At 44.0% G+C, this 22,154-nt stretch overlaps 1 protein-coding gene across 3 annotated transcripts in view; it reads left to right on the top strand.

The window, feature by feature from the left end:
• Positions 1 to 22,154, top strand: part of DOK6 (docking protein 6) — a 602,763-nt gene that overhangs the window by 450,268 nt on the left and 130,341 nt on the right. For all 3 annotated transcript variants that reach the window (XM_056521475.1, XM_056521474.1, XM_056521476.1), the window contains one exon: positions 7,351 to 7,468. In XM_056521475.1, the coding sequence (XP_056377450.1) occupies positions 7,351 to 7,468 (118 nt within the window). The remainder of the gene's footprint in view (positions 1 to 7,350; positions 7,469 to 22,154) is intronic.

The raw sequence follows: 22,154 nt of genomic DNA, 5'->3' as shown, positions 1-22,154 counted from the left end.
GTCTTCCAAGACTTTGTTAATGAAATTTTTCGTGATCTTTTATACTCCTGTGTTGTTGTATATCTGGACGATATCCTGATTTTTTCTGCCAATCTAGAAGAACACCGCCAGCATGTCCGTATGGTTCTTCAGAGACTTCGTGACAATCAACTCTATGCCAAAATTGAGAAATGTCTGTTTGAATGCCAATCTCTTCCTTTTCTAGGATACTTGGTCTCTGGCCAGGGACTACAAATGGATCCAGACAAACTCTCGGCCGTCTTAGATTGGCCACGCCCCTCCGGACTCCGTGCTATCCAACGCTTTTTGGGGTTCGCCAATTATTACAGGCAATTTATTCCACATTTTTCTACCGTTGTGGCCCCTATCGTGGCTTTAACCAAAAAAAATGCCGATCCCAAGTCTTGGCCTCCTCAAGCGGAAGACGCCTTTAAACGACTCAAGTCTGCCTTTTCTTCGGCTCCCGTGCTCTCCAGACCTGACCCTTCCAAACCCTTCCTATTGGAGGTTGATGCCTCCTCAGTGGGAGCTGGAGCTGTTCTTCTACAAAAAAATTCTTCCGGGCATGCTGTCACTTGTGGTTTTTTTTTCTAGGACCTTCTCTCCGGCGGAGAGGAACTACTCCATCGGGGATCGAGAGCTTCTAGCCATCAAATTAGCACTTGAGGAATGGAGGCATCTGCTGGAGGGATCAAGATTTCCAGTTATTATTTACACCGATCACAAGAACCTCTCCTACCTCCAGTCTGCCCAACGGCTGAATCCTCGCCAGGCCCGGTGGTCTCTGTTCTTTGCCCGATTTAATTTTGAAATTCACTTTCGGCCTGCCGATAAGAACATTAGGGCCGATGCTCTCTCTCGTTCCTCGGATGCTTCGGAAGTTGAACTCTCTCCGCAACACATCATTCCTCCTGACTGCCTGATTTCCACTTCTCCAGCCTCCATCAGGCAAACTCCTCCAGGAAAGACCTTTGTTTCTCCACGCCAACGCCTCGGAATCCTCAAATGGGGTCACTCCTCCCATCTCGCAGGTCATGTGGGCATCAAGAAATCTGTGCAACTCATCTCCCGCTTCTATTGGTGGCCGACTCTGGAGACGGATGTTGTGGACTTTGTGCGAGCCTGCACTATCTGTGCCCGGGATAAGACTCCTCGCCAGAAGCCCGCTGGTTTTCTTCATCCCCTGCCTGTCCCCGAACAGCCTTGGTCTCTGATTGGTATGGATTTTATTACTGATTTACCCCCTTCCCGTGGCAACACTGTTATTTGGGTGGTCGTTGATCGATTCTCCAAAATGGCACATTTCATCCCTCTTCCTGGTCTTCCTTCTGCGCCTCAGTTGGCTAAACAATTTTTTGTACACATTTTTCGTCTTCACGGGTTGCCTACGCAGATCGTCTCGGATAGAGGCGTCCAATTCGTGTCTAAATTCTGGAGGGCTCTCTGTAAACAACTCAAGATTAAATTAAATTTTTCTTCTGCATATCATCCCCAATCCAATGGACAAGTAGAAAGAATTAACCAGGTCTTGGGTGATTATTTACGACATTTTGTTTCCTCCCGCCAGGATGACTGGGCAGATCTCCATCCATGGGCCGAATTCTCGTATAACTTCAGAGTCTCTGAATCTTCCTCCAAATCCCCATTTTTCGTGGTGTACGGCCGTCACCCTCTTCCCCCCCTCCCTACCCCCTTGCCCTCTGGTCTGCCCGCTGTGGATGAAATTTCTCGTGACCTTTCCATCATATGGAGAGAGACCCAAAATTCTCTCTTACAGGCTTCATCACGCATGAAGAAGTTCGCGGATAAGAAAAGAAGAGCTCCTCCCATTTTTTCCCCTGGAGACAAGGTATGGCTCTCCGCTAAATATGTCCGCTTCCGTGTCCCTAGCTACAAGTTGGGACCACGCTATCTTGGTCCTTTCAAAATTTTGTGCCAGATTAATCCTGTCTCTTACAAACTTCTTCTTCCTCCTTCTCTTCGTATTCCTAATGCCACTCAATAAACCACTCATCATCAACCGTTTCTCTCCCAAATCTGTTCCTCCCACTCCTGTTTCCGGCTCCTCGGACATCTTCTCCGTCAAAGAGGTTCTGGCATCAAAAAAGGTCAGAGGGAAAACCTTTTTTTTAGTGGATTGGGAGGGTTGTGGTCCAGAAGAGAGATCCTGGGAACCTGAGGACAATATCCTAGACAAAAGTCTGCTCCTCAGGTTCTCAGGTTCTAAGAAGAGGGGGAGACCCAAGGGGGGGGGGTACTGTTACGCCGAGCGCTGCGGGTCCCCGCTCCTCCCCGGAGCGCTCGCTACACTCTCCTCACTGCAGCGCTCCGGTCAGATCCACTGACCCGGGGCGCTGCGATACTGCCTCCAGCCGGGGTGCGATTCGCGATGCGGGTAGCGCCCGCTCGCGATGCGCACCCCGGCTCCCGTACCTGACTCGCTCTCCGTCGGTCCTGTCCCGGCGCGCGCGGCCCCGCTCCTTAGGGCGCGCGAGCGCCGGGTCTTTGCGATTTAAAGGGCCACTGCGCCGCTGATTGGCGCAGTGGTTCCAATTAGTCTGATCACCTGTGCACTTCCCTATATCACCTCACTTCCCTTGCACTTCCTTGCCGGATCTTGTTGCCATTGTGCCAGTGAAAGCGTTTCCTTGTGTGTTCCTAGCCTGTGTTCCAGACCTCCTGCCGTTGCCCCTGACTACGATCCTTGCTGCCTGCCCCGACCTTCTGCTACGTCCGACCTTGCTTCTGTCTACTCCCTTGTACCGCGCCTATCTTCAGCAGCCAGAGAGGTGAGCCGTTGCTAGTGGATACGACCTGGTCACTACCGCCGCAGCAAGACCATCCCGCTTTGCGGCGGGCTCTGGTGAAAACCAGTAGTGACTTAGAACCGATCCACTAGCACGGTCCACGCCAATCCCTCTCCGGCACAGAGGATCCACTACCTGCCAGCCGGCATCGTGACAATAAACCTGTGGATTTTTTAGCACTCACCCCCAAATTGCGTGCAGTGTTAATTTGAGCTCCTTGAGACACTATATTTTTATTCTTCTCTAAGCATGTTCTTTTCTTCCAATCCTTAAGGCACAAGGCTATCTTGGATTTATTTATCCAAAGAATTTTGTTTTAGAATTGGCAGCTCTTTTGTTTTCTATCAAGTTTTACTTGCCATTTTTTGTTCTTTAGCGTTTCTATAATAGTACTCTAATAACTAGATAATATATTTCATGTATACTTCTCCTGGTCAATATATTTTAAATCATGTATATGATCGACATATACAGTCATGTGCGTTAATGTTTGTACCCCTGAAATTTTTCTAGAAAATGAAGTATTTCTCCCAGAAAAGGATTGCAGTAACACATGTTTTGCTATACACATGTTTACTCCCTTTGTGTGTATTGGAACTAAACCAAAAAAGGGAGGAAAAAAAGCAATTTGGACATAATGTCACACCAAACTCCAAAAATGGGCTGGAAAAAAATTATTGGCACCCTTTCAAAATTGTGGAAAAATAAGATCTTTTCAAGCATGTGATGCTCCTTTAAACTCACCTGGGGCAGGTAATAGGTGTGGGTAATATAAAAATCCCACCTGAAAACAGGTAAAAAGGAGAGACGGTCACTCAGTCTTTGCATTGTGTGTCTGTGTGTGCCACACTAAGCATGGACAACAGAAAGAGGAGAAGAGAACTGTCTGAGGACTTGAGAACCGAAATTGTGGAAAAATATCAACAATCATAAGGTTACAAGTCCATCTCCAGAGATCTAGATTTGCCTTTGTCCACAGTGCGCAACATTATCAAGAAGTTTACAACCCATGGCACTGTAGGTAATCTCTATGGGCGTGAACGGAAGAGAAAAATTGATGAAAGGTGTCAACAGGATGGTTGATAAGCAGCCCCAAGCAAGTTCCAAAAGATATTCAAGCTGTCCTGCAAGCTCAGGGAGCATCAGTGTCAGCGCAAACTATCTGTCGACATTTAAATTAAATGAAACGCTATGGCAGGAGACCCAGGAGGACCCCACTGCTGACACAAAGACATAAAAAAAAAACAAGACTACATTTTGCCAAAATGAACTTGAGTAAGCCAAAATCCTTCTGGGAAAACGTCTTGTGGACAGATGAGACCAAGATGAGACATCATTCTACTGTTTACCGAAAACGGAATGAGGCCTACAAAGAACACAGTACTTACAGTGAAATATGGTGGAGGTTCAATGATGTTTTGGGGTTGTTATGCTGCCTCTGGCACTGGGTGCCTTGAATATGTGCAAGGCATCATGAAATCTGAAGATTACCAGCGGATTTTGGGTCGCACTGTACAGCCCAGTGTCAGAAAGTTGGGTTTGCGTCCAAGATCTTGGTTCTTCCAGCAGGACTATGACCCCAAACATACGTCAAAAAGCATCCAGAAATGGATGGCAACAAAGTGCTGGAGAGTTCTGAAGTGACCAGCAATGAGTCCAGATCTAAATCCCATTGAACAACTGTGGAGAGATCTTAAAATTGCTGCTGGGAAAAGGCGCCCTTCCAATAAGAGAGACCTGGAGCAGCTTGCAAAGGAAGAGTGGTCCAACATTCTGGCTAAGAGGTGTAAGAAGCTTATTGATGGTTATAAGAAGCAACTGATTTCAGTTATTTTTTGCAAAGGATGTGCAGCTAAATATTAAGTTAAGGGTGCCAATAATTTTGTCCAGCCCATTTTTGGAGTTTGGTGTGACTTTATGTCCAATTTCCTTTTTTTCCTCCCTTTTTGGTTTAGTTCCAATACACACAAAGGGAATAAACATGTGTATAGCAAAATGTGCGTTTTTTAATTTTTTAATTTATTTTATGTTTCATCATACATTTGGTGATAAAATTAGTGATGTCATTACAAATTACAATGGAGCAAAAAACAAGTCCTCATATTGGTGTGTAGGTGGAAAGTGTTGACTATTAGAAGGCCAGGAGGAAAACATGAAAATGTAAAAATAAAAAATTGCGTCCTTAAGGGGTTAAGAATATTGGGGGAGATTTATCTGTGTAGAGGAAGAGTGGTGCAGTTGCCCATAGCAACTAATCAAATTGTTACTTTCATATTGGTTGCTAAGGGCAATTGCACCACTCTTACTCTACACAGGTTTTGATAAATCTCCATCATATTTTCTCTACACAAAGCACTGTGCTTCATCCTGTCTAGATTCAACCTAGACATTTGATGTATATTAAATATAATACAGTGGTCCCTCAACATATGATGGTAATTGGCTCCATCATATGTTGAGTACATATGTCTATGGAAAACTGGTAATTGGTTCTGGAGCTCCAAGACCATCATATGTTGATCTCTATGGAAAACTGGTAATTGGTCCCTGAGTCCATGAAATGGTGGTGGGCTTTGTGCCTAGGCCTGAGGTGAGGGGGATTTGTGCCCAGGCCTGGGGTGGGGGGATTTGTGCCCAGGCCTGGGGTGGGGGGGATTTGTGCCCTGGCCTGGGGTTTTTTGTCCCAGGCCTGGGGGGCTTTGTGCCCAGGCCTGGGAGTCTTTTGCCCAGGCTTGGGGGTCTTTTGCCCAGGCCTGGGGGTCTTTTGCCCAGGCCTAGGGGTCCTTTGCCCAGGCCTGGGGGTCCTTTGCCCAGGCCTGGGGGGCCTTGTGCCCAGGCCTGGGGTCTCTGCTGTTATGTCCTGGGGAGAGGGGGTTATCGCTGCCGCTGCCATTGGGTGAGGGGTTAAGTTAACCCCTCACCCCATGGCACCAGTAGCATTAACCCCTCACCCTGCGGCAGCAATAACGCTGCTGCGGGGTGAGGGGTTAACGCTAACACTACCATGGGGTGAGGGGTAAAGTTAACCCCTCACCCCATGGCAGCGGTAGCGTTAAACCCTCACCCCGCAGCAGCATTAACGCTGCCGTGGGGTGAGGGATTAACAACTCCGCCACGTGAGTGAGCTACTAAGTCATACTCACCAGCTCCTCACGTCTTCTCCTCATGGGCGGCGCTCCTCAAATGGTGGCATAGACGCAGGCTGGCGACTTCCGCCGTCATCACATGACTGCGGATTGGCCAATCAGCATCAAGTGGAGGACTCCGGCGCAACGGCACCCCGCAGCACGGCACCCCGGCAACCCTCACAATGGCACCCAGCACCATGGCAACCCGCACCAAGGCACCCCACAGCCCGCACCGGTAGGTAAAATCATAGTGATGGCCCCGCAAAAAAGTATCGTATGTCGATACTTACTTCAACATACGATGGCCTCTGAGAGGCCATCATATGTAAAAAAAAATGTATGTTGGCGCCATCGTAACTCGAGGAACCACTGTATGTGTAAATATTTATATCTTTAAGCCGACTCTTCACTATATACCCGACAAAGACATACAGACTTCATATAAAAAGCTTCTACATCCAGGATTTACAAACCAACTTTCACAGATCATACATTTATCATATATTCAGATGTAAGACTATTTTGTTGTTTGTAAATATAGTGATTTTTTGATAAAGCTTAGACAAAACATGAAAGAAAACCTGAAGCCAAGTACACTCTCCATTCATTCCTTAAACTTTTCCTAAAAGGTGCAACCCGTGTCCTTCCCTTGGTTACCATCTATTAAAAATAATCATGTTCCACCTCTAGTGCATTATGCCTGCACCTGGTTAGAAGGCGCAAAAAGAAATCCTCCGTGAGAATGAGAACATGCACATTCTTCTGTAATGCGGATGAAAGGATGAAGTGGTCTTAGACCCTGCAGCAATTAGGGAACCTGTCAGTGCTGTAAAAATCCTTTAAACATTGGTTAACAATATCTCAGCTATATATCTTTGTATTAAAATAAAATATGCCTGCAGTAGCAGGAGCATTGCCTTTCGCACTAAAAATCTGAATAATATGTTTATTTGCTATATATTGTGCTCTGCATCTTGTTATTGTCTTGGTTATTCCACTATATAAGAACTGTCAGCAGATAATTATGCACTCTTCCTTTAAAGCCTTTTTAAGCCACTTTTCCAAAATAGAACACGGCTATCCCTCAGATATACCAAAAGTTGACTTAATGTCTCCGGATTCTGTTACTTAAAGACTTGTGACTCGAGAGAGATGAAGGATTATATTCATTTGCATTTAAAATATGGAATAGTAATGACTGTGCACAGGGTTTTGAGAAATCAGCCTCTACTAAGAGAGGGAAAAAACTATTATTTAACCGGCCTGGTAAGTAAATGTTCAGGGATGACATCTGCTGCCGTACACGTTATACTGATATATGTTTGCCTAGTTTATTTGTTGTTATTAACCGGTAAAGTCCTGTATTTAATTTTATATAAAAGTAACAAATAATTTCTATTGTGCTTTGCTTTCAGCTGCAGACTAATTTGACAGAACCAATGACATTGTCCAAGTCCATATCCCTTCCTCGGAGCGCGTACTGGCATCATATCACCAGACAAAATAGCGTTGGGGAAATTTACAGCTTACAAGGCAAGTGGTTGGGAAAAAAAGATATCATTGTGCTTTTAGGTTATTTCATGCTGAGAAAGACTCGTTCAAATTGCTTTTTTTCTTTGGGTTGCCAGTCTCCCTTTCTTTGCAATTTATCAGTTGTCATAAACCTCAATGGGAACTCTGATTCTCAAAATTGACATTTTTGTTATTATTTTAGTAAGTGATGGCAAATCACTGTGTACGCAGCTTCGGCAATTCAGAGGTGACTTTCTGAACTTTGCAATGCAAATTGCTATCATCAGAATATCTGTTTATATCATGCTTTTATCCCGTGGCCCCTGATGAGATCTTTTGATGTTTTAAAACAAGATATTCTGGTTTTCATAAAGTGGACAAACGTAATTTAATGCTTACTTGTAGGATCTCTGCTCCTAATGGCATGCAACAATTCTGTTTTCGCTCTTACAAGCCATGTAACAAGTGTCTGATTAAATTCCTATTCTTAGCGTGCTTTATCTAAATGATCCACATGTGCCTCATTTTATACTGGATGTATGCCTAGTACACAATTATTAATGTGAACCATTTTATGGAACCTATGTTTATCACATACCGTATTTTTCGCCCTATAGGACGCACCGGCATATAAGACGCACCCAATTTTAAAGGTGCAAAATCTAGTAAAAAAAGATTCTGCACCCAACAGTGATCTTCAACCTGCGGACCTCCAGATGTTGCAAAACTACAACTCCCAGCATGCCCGGACAGCCAATGGCTGTCCGGGCATGCTGGGAGTTATAGTTTTGCAACATCTGGAGGTCCGCAGGTTGAAGACCACTGGTATAGGAGGTAGTACTCACGTGTCCTCGCCGCTCCGGACCCGTCATGCCGTGTCCCTGACGCTCCGGACGTCTTCTTCCCCGTGATCCACGCTCTCCGTCGCCGTCATCGCGTCGCCGTCATCACGTCGCTACGCACGCTGCTCCAATTGAATGACGGGACGGCATGCGCAACGACATGATGACGTCGAAGGAATGCGCCGCCATGCAGGGGATCCCGGCACGGAGCAGACACCGAGGAGGCAGGCAAGGTCCCTCCCAGTGTCCTGTAAGCTGTTCGGGACGCCGCGATTTCACCGCGGCGGTCCCGAAGAGCCCGACTGAGCAGCCGGGCTACTGTGACTTTCGCTTCAGACGCGGCAGTCAACTTTGATCGCCGCGTTTGAAGGGTTAATACAGGGCATCACCGCAATCGGTGATGTCCTGTATTTGCCGCGGGTCCCGGCCGTTGATGGCCGCAGGCACCGACCCGATAGGTGTGTATTCTTATACGACGAGAAATACGATAAATAGATTTGTGAAGCCGTCAGAGCCACTGTGATAATTCTGGAGAATTCTTTGTCAAAGTAGTCTATGAATTAGTTTGTTTTCATAAATTTGGGCCATTGTTTATTTGCTGAACATTATAATATCATAAATAATTTTATTTGTTGGCATCAGTTTTACCATCATGTAGAGGGAAACAGTTTGCTCTCATTTAATGTTGTGAAAAAAATGTGACCATGCCATGTAATTTTATATTTGTAAAACTAACCCCGGAGCAAGTCTAAAAATGCTAATTATTTTGCAGTTAAAAGGGAATGTGCTTAAGAGATCTAACAGCTCTGGAACTTACAAGGCTCAATTAAACTAAAAGAAGACACAGACAGCGCTCCGTAGTGTGATACCGTTTAAGACCAGGATTGGTATAGTAAAAGTGGTGCTTACCACATAGAGTTACACTCCACCAAGTGTCACTATAGAACATAGTAGCAATTTGAGTGCCTGCAGCCGCTCCAGGTACAACCTCAAACATAAAAGCCTAAATTTCCTCCAATGTAGCGACGGGATTGAGAGGCGCTGGACACACAGACTAAAGGGACCTCAACTTGAAATCCTTTTAGTCTGTGTGTCCAGCACCTGTCAATCCCGTCGCTACGTTGGAGGAAATTTTGGCTTTTATGGCCCAAATAAGGCATGCTAATTGAAACAATTGACATCTTGAAAATGCTTTAAGAAGTTTATTAAAATTTAGCACAACAGTGGTACAGTGGCAAAAGATGGTGGTTGCTCCTGTGCCAGCAGGGTGTGTATGTATGGTGCAAATATTAACAAAATTGGAACGTTATACAATTTGTATATTTGGGTAGACCATATAGAAGAGCCCCCAAAATAAAAAATGCAACACATTTAGGGAGATTAATCAAAAGGTGTGCAAAGGAAATTCTTTGAATTTCTTTTTTGTCTTGTCCACAGTGCTCTCTGCTGATACCTGATGCCTGTATCAGGAACTGTCCAGAGCAAGAGAAAATCCCCATTGCAAACCTATACTGCTCTGGAAAGTTCCTGACAGGGATAGCAGTGTCAGCAGAGAGCACTGTGGACAAGACAAAAAAGTAAATTCAAAAAGAAAATAATTTCCAGTCACTAAAAAGTACTAGAAGGGTAAAGATTTTTAAATAGAAGTCACTTACAAATATGTTTAACTTTCTGGCACCAGTTGATTAAAAAAAAAAATTTTTTTCCACCAGAGTACCCTTATAAGTCTATTTCAAATTGTAGTTTTTCATTTTTAACCTCTTAAGGACCCAGGACGTACGGGGACGTCCCCGCACCCTGGGCTTTAAGGACCCAGGACGTCCCCGTACGTCGTGGCGTTTTCCAGTCCCTGCCGCGCCGGGCAGAGGTCGGAAGCGGATGCCTGCTAAAAGGCTTCAGCAGGCATCCAGGGCAAACGCCGAGGGGGGCCATGTAGCAAATCGCGAGGGAAATCGCCCTTGAGATCTGCGGCGATACCGGGCTGATCGGGTCTCTGGGACCCGACCGCCCGGTAATTTTGCATGATCCCGGCTGTCACAAACAGCCAGGACCATGCTGGAGGCTAGGAGCGAGGTGGCAAGCCTGCCGACCAATCGCAGGGGGGGGTGGTTACTTCCTCCCGCCATGCCTGGCCCCTTGAAGTCCGGAGAGGACGAGAGGAAGACCGGAGGACGCGGCAGGGGGCGGGGGAGTGCTGGGGACCAGCCCCGGCACTTACCTCGTCCCTAAAGACCCGGATCCCGGCGATGAAGACGGTGGCGGCGGCGACGACAAGTGAGTTCCTCTTCAGCCACGGTCGGGCCCTTTACAGCAATGCACGTCGCCGTAAAGCGACATGCATTGCTGTAATGGGACCCTGTATACTACAACTCCCAGCATGCCCAGACAGCCCTTGACGTCTGGGCATGCTGGGAGTTGCAGTTTTGCAACTTCTGGAGGTCCACAGTTTTGGAACCACTGTGCCCTTCCAGATGTTGCAAAACTACACATCCTCAGCATGCCCTTATTGTCCAGGCAAGCTGGGAGTTGTAGTTCTGTAACATCTGGCCCTTCAGATGTTGCAGAACTACATCTCCCAGCATGCCTGGACAGTTTTGGCATACTGGGAGTTGTAGTTTTGCAACATCTGGAAGGGCACAGATTGGAAACCACTGTATTAGTGGTCTGCAAACTGTAGTGGTCTGCAAAATTACAACTCCAAGCATACTGGGAGTTGTAGTTCGGCAACTTCTGGCTCTAAAGATGTTGCCGAACTATTACTTCCAGCATGCCTGAGAATGTTTGGGAGTTGTGGCTTTGCAACAACTGGAGGCACACTGGTTGGGAAACATTGTCTGTTTCCTAACTCAGTGTTTCCCAACCCGTGTGCCTCCAGCTGTTGCAAAACTATAACTACCAGCATGCACTGATAGACTGTGCATGCTGGAAGTTGTAGTTTTGCAACAGCTGGAGGTCCCTCCCTGTGAATGTACAAGGTACATTCACATGGGCAGGGGGCTTACAGTAAGTATCAGGCTGCAAGTTTGCAAAGAAGCAAATTTTGCGCGGCAGCTCAAACTCGCAGCGGGAAACTCGCTGTAATCCACCGCCCGTGTGACTGTACCCTAAAAACACTACACTACACTAACACAAAATAAAATAAAAAGTTAAAAACACTACATATACACAGCCCCCCTCCCCAATAAAAATGAAAAATGTCTGGTACGCCACTCTTTCCAAAATGGAGCCTCCAGCTGTTGCAAAACAACAACTCCCAGTATTGCCGGACAGCCGTTGACTGTCCAAGCATGCTGGTAGTTTTGCAACAGTTGGAGGCACCCTGTTTGGGAATCACTGGCGTAGAATACCCCTATGTCCACCCCTTTGCAAATCCCTAATTCAGGCCTCAAATGCACATGGCGCTCTCACTTCGAAGCCCTGTCGTATTTCAAGGCAATAGTTTAGGGTCACATATGGGGTATCGCCATACTCGGGAGAAATTGCCTAACAAATTTTGGGGGCTTTTTCTCCTTTCACCCCTTATGAAAAGGTGAAGTTGGGGTCTACACCAGCGTGTAAATAAATTTTTTACACTAACATGCTGGTGTTGCCCTATACTTTTCATTTTTACAAGAGGTAAAAGGGAAAAAAGCCTCCCAAAATTTGTAATGCAATTTCTCCCGACTACGGAGATACCCCATATGTGGGCGCAAAGTGCTCTGGGGGCACACAACAAGGCCCAGAAGGGAGAGTGCGCCATGTACATTTGAGGTGATTTGCACAGGGGTGGCTGATTGTTACAGCGGTTTTGACAAACGCAAAAAAAAAAAAAAAAACACATGTGACGCCATTTCGGAAACTACACCCCTCACGGAATGTAATGAGGGGTGCAGTGAGAATGTACACCCCACTGGTGTATGACAGATCTTTGGAACAGTGGGCTGTGCAAATTAAAAATTTTGTACAGCCCACTGTTCCAAAGATCTGACAGACACCAGTGGGGGGTAAATGCTCACTTTACGCCTTGTTACGTTCCTCTTGCGGTCTAGTTTCCAAAATGGTATGCCATATGGGGGTTATTTTGCTGTCCTGGCACCATAGAGGCTTCCTAAATGCGACATGCTCCCCGAGCAAAATTTGCTCTCAAAAAGCCAAATATGACTCCTTCTCTTCTGAGCATTGTAGTTCGCCCGTAGTGCACATCAGGTCAACTTATGGGGTACCTCCATATTCAGAAGAGATGGGGTTACGAATTTTGGGGGTATATTCTGCTATTTTTTTTTTTTTACGTATGCAAAAGTCGGGAAACACCTATGGGGTATTAAGGCTCACTTTATTCCTTGTTACGTACCTCGAGGGGTCTAGTTTCAAAAATGGTATGCCATGTGGTTTTTTTGCTGTTCTGGCACCATAGGGGCTTCCTAAATGCAGCATGCCCCCCAAAAACCATTTGAGAAAAACATACTCTCCAAAATCCCCTTGTCGCTCCTTTGCTTCTGAGCCCTCTACTGCGCCCAACGAACACTTTACATAGACATATGAGGTATGTGCTTATAATAGTATATAAGTAAAAATTTTCTCCTTTTACCCCTTGTAAAAATTCAAAAATTGGGTCTACAAGAACATGCGAGTGTAAAAAATGGAGATTGTGAATTTTCTCCTTCACTTTGCTGCTATTCCTGTGAAACACCTAAAGGGTTAAAACGCTGACTGAATGTAATTTTTTTTAATTAGTCCCTGAACTTGTCCCTGAAAAATTGTGAGTTTGGAAATTTTGTGGAAAATTGCTGCTGAACTTTGAAGCCCTCTGGTGTCTTCCAAAAGTAAAAACACGTAAATTTTATGATGCAAACATAAAGTGGACATATTGGAAATGTGAATAAAAAAAAATTGTTTGGAATATCCATTTTCCTTAAAAGCTTCAAAGTTAGAAAAATGCAACATTTTCAATTTTTTCATAAAATTTTGGGATTTTTCACCAAGAAAGGATGCAAGATACCACAAAATTTTTCACTATGTAAAAGTAGAATATGTCACGAAAAAACAATCTCGGAATCAGATTGATAAGTAAAAGCATTCCAGAGTTATTAATGTTTAAAGTGACAGTGATCAGATGTGCAAAAAATGGCCGGGTCCTAAGGTGTAAAATAGCTGGGTCCTTAACCCCTTAAGGACCAGGACATTTAACACCTTAAGGACTGGAGCGTTTTTTGCAATTCTGACCACTGTCACTTTAAACATTAATAACTCTGGAATGCTTTTAGTTATCATTCTGATTCCGAGATTGTTTTTTGTGACATATTCTACTTTAACTTAGTGGTAAAATTTGATGGTAACTTGCATCCTTTCTTGGTGAAAAATCCCAAAATTTGATGAAAAAAATGAAAATTTTGCATTTTTCTAACTTTGAAGCTCTCTGCTTGTAAGGAAAATGGATATTCAAAATATATTTTTTTTGGGTTCACATATACAATATGTCTACTTTATGTTTGCATCATAAAATTTATGAGTTTTTACTTTTGGAAGACACCAGAGGGCTTCAAAGTTCAGCAGCAATTTTGAAATTTTTCACAAAATTTTCAAACTTGCTATTTTTCATGGACCAGTTCAGATTTGAAGTGGATTTGAAGGGTCTTCATATTAGAAATACCCCATAAAAGACCCCATTATAAAAACTACACCCCCCAAAGTATTCAAAATGACATTCAGTAAGTGTGTTAACCCTTTAGGTGTTTCACAGGAATAGCAGCAAAGTGAAGGAGAAAATTCAAAATCTTCATTTTTTACACTCGCATGTTCTTGTAGACCCAATTTTTGCATTTTTGCAAGGGGTAAAAAGGAGAAAATGTTTACTTGTATTTGAAACCCAATTTCTCTCGAGTAAGGAAATACCTCATATGTCTATGTTAATTTTTCAGCGGGCGCAGTAGAGCGCTCAGAAGGGAAGGAGCGACAAATGGTTTTTGGGGAGCATGCCGCATTTAGGAAGCCCCTATGGTGCCAGGACAGCAAAAAAAAAATACATGGCATACCATTTTGGAAAGTAGACCCCTCAGGGAACGTAACAAGGGGTAAAGTGAACCTTAATACCCTACAGGTGATTCACGACTTTTGCATATGTAAAAAAAATATATATATTTTTTACCTAAAATGCTTGGTTTCCCAAAAATTTTACATTTTTAAAAAGGGTAATAGCAGAAAAAAATTTGAAGCCCAATTTCTCCCGATACAGAAAACACCTCGCATGGGGGTGAAAAGTGCTCTGCTGGCGCACTACAGGTTTCAGAAGAGAAGGAGTCACATTTGGCTTTTTTGAAGGAAATTTTGCTCTGGGGGCATGCCGCATTTAGGAAGCCCCTATGGTGCCAGAACAGCAAAAAAAAACAAATGGCATACCACTTTGGAAACTAGACCCCTCGGGGAACGTAACAAGGGGTAATGTGAACCTTAATGCCCTACAGGTGTTTCACGACTTTTGCATATGTAAAAAAAAAAATTTTTTTTACCTAAAATGCTTGTTTTCCCAAAATGTTTACATTTTTAAAAAGGGTAATAGCGGAAAATACCCCCCAAAATTTAAGCCCAATTTCTCCCAATTCAGAAAACACCCCATATGGGGGTTAAAAGTGCTCTGCTGGCGCACTACAGGTCTCAGAAGAGAAGGAGTCACATTTGGCTTTTTGAAAGCGAATTTTGCTCTGGGGGCATGCCGCATTTAGGAAGCCCCTATGGTGCCAGGACAGCAAAAAAAAAACCACATGGCATACCATTTTGGAAACTAGACCCCTCGGGGAACGTAACAAGGGGTAGTTTGAACCTTAATACCCTACAGGTGTTTCACGACTTTTGCATATGTAAAAAAATATATATTTTTTTTACCTAAAATGCTTGTTTTCCCAAAAATTTTACATTTTTAAAAAGGGTAATAGCAGAAAATACCCCCCAAAATTTGTTAGGCAATTTCTCCCGAGTACGGCGATACCCCATATGTGACCCTAAACTGTTGCCTTGAAATACGACAGGGCTCCAAAGTGAGAGCGCCATGCGCATTTGAGGCCTAAATTAGGGACTTGCATAGGGGTGGACATAGGGGTATTCTACGCCAGTGATTCCCAAACAGGGTGCCTCCAGCTGTTGTAAAACTCCCAGCATGCCTAGACAGTCAACGGCTATCTGGCAATACTGGGAGTAGTTGTTTTGCAACAGCTGGAGGCTCCGTTTTGGAAACAGTGGCGTACCAGACGTTTTTCATTTTTATTGGGGAGGGGAGGGGGGCTGTGTAGGGGTATGTGTATATGTAGTGTTTTTTACTTTTTATTTTATTTTGTGTTAGTGTAGTGTAGTGTTTTTAGGGTACAGTCACACGGGCGGGGGTTCACAGTAGTTTCTCGCTGGCAGTTTGAGCTGCGGCAGAAAATTTGACGCAGCTCAAACTTGCAGCCGGATACTTACTGTAATCCTCCGCCCATGTGAGTGTACCCTGTACGTTCACATTGGGGGGGGGGGACATCCAGCTGTTGCAAAACTACAACTCCCAGCATGTACGGTCTATCAGTGCATGCTGGGAGTTGTAGTTTTGCAACCGCTGGAGGCTCCGTTTTGGAAACAGTGGCGCACCAGACGTTTTTCATTTTTATTGGGGAGGGGGGCTGTGTAGGGGTATGTGTATATGTAGTGTTTTTTACTTTTTATTTTATTGTGTGTTAGTGTAGTGTAGTGTTTTTAGGGTACAGTCACATGGGCGGGGGTTCACAGTAGTTTCTCGCTGGAAGTTTGAGCTGCGGCAGAAATTTTGCCGCACCTCAAACTTGCAGCCGGATACTTACTGTAATCCTCCGCCCATGTGAGTGTACCCTGTACATTCACATTGGGGGGGGGGGGACATCCAGCTGTTGCAAAACTACAACTCCCAGCATGTATGGTCTATCAGTGCATGCATGGAGTTGTAGTTTTGCAACAGCTGGAGGCACACTGGTTGTGAAACACCGAGTTTGGTAACAAACTCAGTGTTTTGCAACCAGTGTGCCTTCAGCTGTTGCAAAAGCTACAACCCCCAGCATGTACGGACAGCGGAAGGGCATGCTGAGTCTTGTAGTTATGCAACAGCTGGAGGCATACTACTTTGGCTGGGGATGCTGGGGATTGTAGTTATGCAACAGCTGGAGACACACTGGTTTGCTACTTAACTCAGTGTGCCTTCAGCTGTTGCAAAACTACAACTCTCAGCAGTCACCGACAGCCAACGGGCATGCTGGGAGTTGTAGTTATGCAACCACCAGATGCACCACTACAACTCCCAGCATGCACTTTAGCTGATTGTGCAAGCTGGGAGTTGTAGTTACACAACAGCTGAAGGTACACTTTTCCATAGAAAGAATGTGCCTCCAGCTGTTGCAAAACTACAAGTCCCAGCATGCCCATAAGGGAATGCTGGGAGTTGTGGTGGTCTGCCTCCTGCTGTTGCATAACTACAGCTCCCAGCATACCCTTTTTGCATGCTGGGAGCTGTTGCTAAGCAACAGCAGGAGGCTGTCACTCACCTCCAACGATCCTCGCCGCACAGGTCAGTCCCTCGTCGTCGCCGCCGCCGCTGCTCCTGGGGCCCCGATCCCAACAGGGGCGCCGGGGATCGGGGTCCCCAGCACCCGGGGTGCACATCCCGCACCCGCTCACGTCCTCCGGAAGAGGGGCGGAGCGGGTTGCGGGAGTGACACCCGCAGCAGGCGCCCTGATTGGTCGGCGCGTAATCCGGCCGACGAATCAGGGCGATCGTGAGGTGGCACCAGTGCCACCTCACCCCTTCTGGCTCTGGCTGTTCGGGGCCGTCTCTGACGGCCCCGATCAGCCAATAATTCCGGGTCACCGGGTCACTGGAGACCCGATTGACTCGTAATCCACCGCAGATCGCTGGAATGAATTGTCCAGCGATCTGCGGCCATCGCCGACATGGGGGGGTCATCATGACCCCCCTGGGCGATATGCCCCGATGCCTGCTGAACGATTTCAGGAGGCATCGGGCACCGACTCCGCTCCAGATGGTTGCGGGGGGGCGGTAAAATACGTCATGTGTCCTTAAGGACTCGGAAATGGAGACGTATGAGAACGTCATGTGTCCTTAAGGGGTTAAGGGGTTAATATATTTTGCAAAAACTTTTAAAATTCTGTTTTCAAATTCTCACTATTGAGTGCAAATCGATGGAGGAAAACATGCTTTTTTAGCACAAGGTCTCAGCCCATCCAAATGTGAAAAAATGAAATGTTCTAAAGACTTTCCAAATGAATTTATATATAGCAATGCACTCTTCTGCCTGTGATTGGATTTGTTTCAGGCCTGATCGGTAGCAGGATTACCGTTTTCTCTGATTTTCAAAAGAGTTTTTCTTTCTCCGTACAGAACTTTTCTGGTATTTACAAATTATAGACCCTTTGACAAGAAATGCTCATTCCCAATAGTAAGGTTGTGGTAAAGGTGTACTCCGGTGGCAAACTTTTTTTTTTAATCAACTGGTGCCATAATTAAAGTTAAACATATTTGTAAATTACTACTCTTAAAAAATCTTAATCCTTCCAGTACTTATTAGCTGCTGAATACTACAGAGGAAATTATTTTCTTTTTGGAACACAGAGCTCTCTGCTGACATCATGACCACAATGCTCTCTGCTGACACCTCTGTCCATTTTAACCCGATAACGACCATGGACGTATATGCTCGTCCAATGGCCATTAACGGGGTATGACACGAGCGCCTGACTTGAGCCCGCATCATACCGGCCGGCCCCCAACTGATTCCTGTAGCTGGGGGCCGGCGTTAATAGCCGACATGCGGCGATCACCGCGGCCGGTTATTAACCCTTTAGATCGCCGCTGTCAAAGTTGACAACGACATCTAAAGGTGCCTGTATCCAGTCCCTGGTGGTCCAGTGGGATGGATCACCCCCCGCAGCGCGATCGTGGGAGGGGGGTTCCCCTACTGAGGTAGCCTGAGGGCTTACCTCTCCTTTCATGCCGGTTCCCGTGCTTAGAATGAAAAAGCCGGGCAGGGCCAGGCTTTATCAATGGAGCACAGAGCACACAGATCAATGGGATTGTATGTAATCACACTGATCTGTATGGGGAATCAAATGATTCCTCCTAGAAGTTCCCTAAGGGGACTAAAAGTGTAAAAAAAAGTTTAAAAAAGTTTAAAAACATACATATTAACCCCTTCCTTAATAAAAGTGCAAATCACCCCCCTTTTCCCAAATTCCATATAAAAAATATATAAACATAATTAAAATAAACATATGTGGTATTGCCGCATGTGTAAATGTCCGAACTATAAAAATATATTGTAAATTAAACCGCACGGTCAATGGCGTACATGCAAAAAAAATTCCAAAGTCCAAAATAGCAGTTGGAATAAAAGGAATTAAAAGAAATCAAAAGGTCCGATCAAAACAAAAATGGTACCGATAAAAACTTCAGATCATGGCACAAAAAATTATCCCTCATACCACCTCGTATGCTGAAAAATAAAAAAGTTATAGGGGTCAGAAGAGGACAATTTTAAATGTATTAATTTTGGTGCATGTAGTTATTATTTTTTCCAAAAGTACGACAAAATCAAACCTATATAAGTAGGGTATCATTTTTATCATATTGACCTACAGAATAAAGATAAAGTGTCATTTTTACTGAAAAATGTACGGCGTAGAAACAGAAGCCCCCAAAATTTACAAAATGGTGTTTTTTCTTAAATTTTGTCGCACAATGATTTTTTTCCATTTTGCTGTAGATTTTTTGGGTAAAATGACTGATGTCATTACAAAGTAGAATTGGTGGTGAGTAGTAGATAATCCCCATAGAAAACATATGCTGCTCTGTACAGTTGCTAAAATGGACAAAGATGTCAGCAGAGAGAACTGTGGTCCAAAAAGAAAAGAATTTCCACTGTAGTGTTCAGCAGCTAATAAGTACTTGAAGGATTAAGATTTTTTTATAGAAATAATTTACAAATCTGTTTAACTTTCTGGCACCAGTTGATTAAAAAAAAGTTTTCCACTGAAGTACCCCTTTAAGCTGGGTTCACATATGGCCTGCATCCGGCATAGTTTCCCTCTGGCATGCATGCCTCATTTGAATGGGACAGTTCACAATCAACCAGCATCTCAATTTTGACACCGGATGGTTGGACACATTGGATGGCACTGGACAGGGGAACGCAGCTTGTTACATTCCCCTGTCTGGCGTCCAGAAACAATGGACGCCGAATGCCATACAGCTGATCACAACTGATGCACGTTGCCATCAGTTATGAAATCAGTTGCATTGTGATCTAGGCTGAGATCGCTTATACCGGACATATGTGAACCCAGCCTAAAAAAGGCCAGCAATCAGCTGACAAACAACTCTGCTGATCACATCGTTTGTGCAGCCAATAAAATCACACATCACCCTGTGTAAACAAGAAATGTGCAGCAGATAATGACGACACAACTGATGCACAACTGATTCAAGCCTTGTTAAGGCTCTGTAATTGAGCACCGATCACCTAGATTGGCCCTCATTTAGTGCTGCCAATTAAAATGGCCCTAAGTCTTTTCTTTGATCTGTATTCAAACATGGCCCCACATCTTTGGCATTGATACAATTTATAAGTCATGCCCTTTCATTTCTTGCCGTAAGTTCATAGGAAGAAAGCAGACCGGTAAAGAATTAATAGAAGTAGAATGGCCACACATCTGGACATCTTGCACATGAGATTGTTTAATATCTGGAAACCAACTAGAGGAATCTCACCAGGTGGTACTAGACTCCTGCTCATAATACATTAGTCAAGGCTACAACAGGATATTCCCCAAACTGTCCGCAGGGATGTTGAGTGCTGGCCAACATATTTTATATAAATATCTAAAGTGTAAAATCTTTAGATATTTTCATACTCTCTCATTGGTCCCACTATAAACAAAAACCATTAGGAAGCTCTGCCATTCTCATACATTAACCCCTTAAGGACTCAGGGTTTTTCCGTTTTTGCACTTTCGTTTTTTCCTCCTTACCTTTTAAAAATCATAACCCTTTCAATTTTCCATCTAAAAATCCATATTATGGCTTATTTTTTGTGTCGCCAATTCTACTTTGCAGTGAGATTAGTCATTTTACCCAAAAATGCACGGCGAAACGGAAAAAAAAATCATTGTGCGACAAAATCGAAGAAAAAATGCCATTTTGTAACTTTTGGGGGCTTCCGTTTCTACGCAGTGCATATTTCGGTAAAAATTACACCTTATCATTATTCTGTATAAATATAGGTCAAGGATGGTCCTTCTGCAGTTACCATCTATACTGCTCCTCTATCGGCCATCATCTTTGATTATGTATATAGCCCCCAATTGTCCCCTGAAGAACGGGGGGGGCGTGAAACGCGTTGGGACATCTCTAATCAACATCCACATCGGATAAGTACAACCTTGACCTATATTTATATTCAATTGTGATTCTCCATATATTTACATCTACTTATTGGGTTTCCTTTATGGACTTTATCTTCTGTTTTTTGAGACCTATGTGATTTGGGTATCTGGGCCTTTAAGCTGTTTTATCTATTACTGGCCCAGACGGTACCTGTCAGTTTGTAATTGATCTTGATTGCCAGTAACACCTTGTTAATGTGCAATATTTTTTTGTATTGTTCACACTATTTTTCCAGTACCATAATCTGTTTCCTCTAATGAGAAGGCAGGAGTGTGATTTTTGGGTCAGATAGGGTCTCAGTTGGAGATATCGCTGTTTGTTCATCAGGGCATCCAACTTTTTATGGAAATCACAATTTCCAATACTATACCTAGTCTGTTATAAGATTGATACAACTAATCTATATTTTTCACCCAAGGGTGAAGTCTCACATTATCAGACTGGTAATATATCTAGATAGGGGCATCTATCCCTGTCCCTCTAGCTATGTAGGGCACCCCAGTGAGACAGAGAGTTTTTTCCTAATTGTTCTTATTGTAGGGCATCTAGGTGACTTAACAGGTTAGGTTCCGGTGCGGGGCCGCCCTTATCAGGGCGTCTACTCCGCCTAGGATTAGGTATAGAGTAGGGGATTTATAGGGAGAGTGATAGGTAGCGGCCCATCATCTCCATCGGCCTTTACCTTCCTAGGTCCTTTCCCCATCTACCCCCACCTATATCCCCTCCTTTATTTTAGGAATTGTGGTCTATACTCCAATTATTGACCGATTGTGGCTGTTGATAGTAATATATTGTGTTCATCTATGAGCTGACTTTGACCTTTATTGGGTCTCTATTGCCACTTCATAGTAAGATATAATTTCTTTTTAGATAGATTTTTTGGCCTCGGGGTTGCAGTCCCCAGATTTTTAGCGCAAATTATTAAAAGTTAAGTATTAGTGTTATTCCTGTGAAACACCTAAAGGGTTAAAGCACTGACTGAATGTCATTTTGAATACTTTGGGGGGGTGCAGTTTTTATAATGAGGTCATTTGTGGGGTATTTCTAATATGAAGACCCTTCAAATCCACTTCAAAACTGAACGGGTCCATGAAAAAAAGCGAGTTTGAAATTTTTTTGAAAAATTGGAAAATTGCTGCGGAACTATGAAGCTCTCTGATGTCTTCCAAAAGTAAAAACTCATCAATTTTATTATGCAAACATAAAGTGGACATATTGTATATGTGAATAATAAAAAAAATTGGAATATCCATTTTCCTTACAAGCAGAGAGCTTCAAAGTTTGAAAAATGTAAAATTTTCAATTTTTTCATGACATTTTGGGATTTTTCACCAAGAAAGGATGCATGTTACCACAAAATTTTACCACTATGTTAAAGTAGAATATGTCACGAAAAAACATTATTGGAATCAGAATGATAGATAAAAGCATT

The sequence above is a fragment of the Hyla sarda genome, chromosome 5, assembly GCF_029499605.1.
Source record: "Hyla sarda isolate aHylSar1 chromosome 5, aHylSar1.hap1, whole genome shotgun sequence".
Taxonomy (NCBI): domain Eukaryota; kingdom Metazoa; phylum Chordata; class Amphibia; order Anura; family Hylidae; genus Hyla; species Hyla sarda.
The sequence above is the reverse complement of the archived record's forward strand: the minus strand, read 5'-3'. Positions and strand labels throughout refer to the sequence as shown.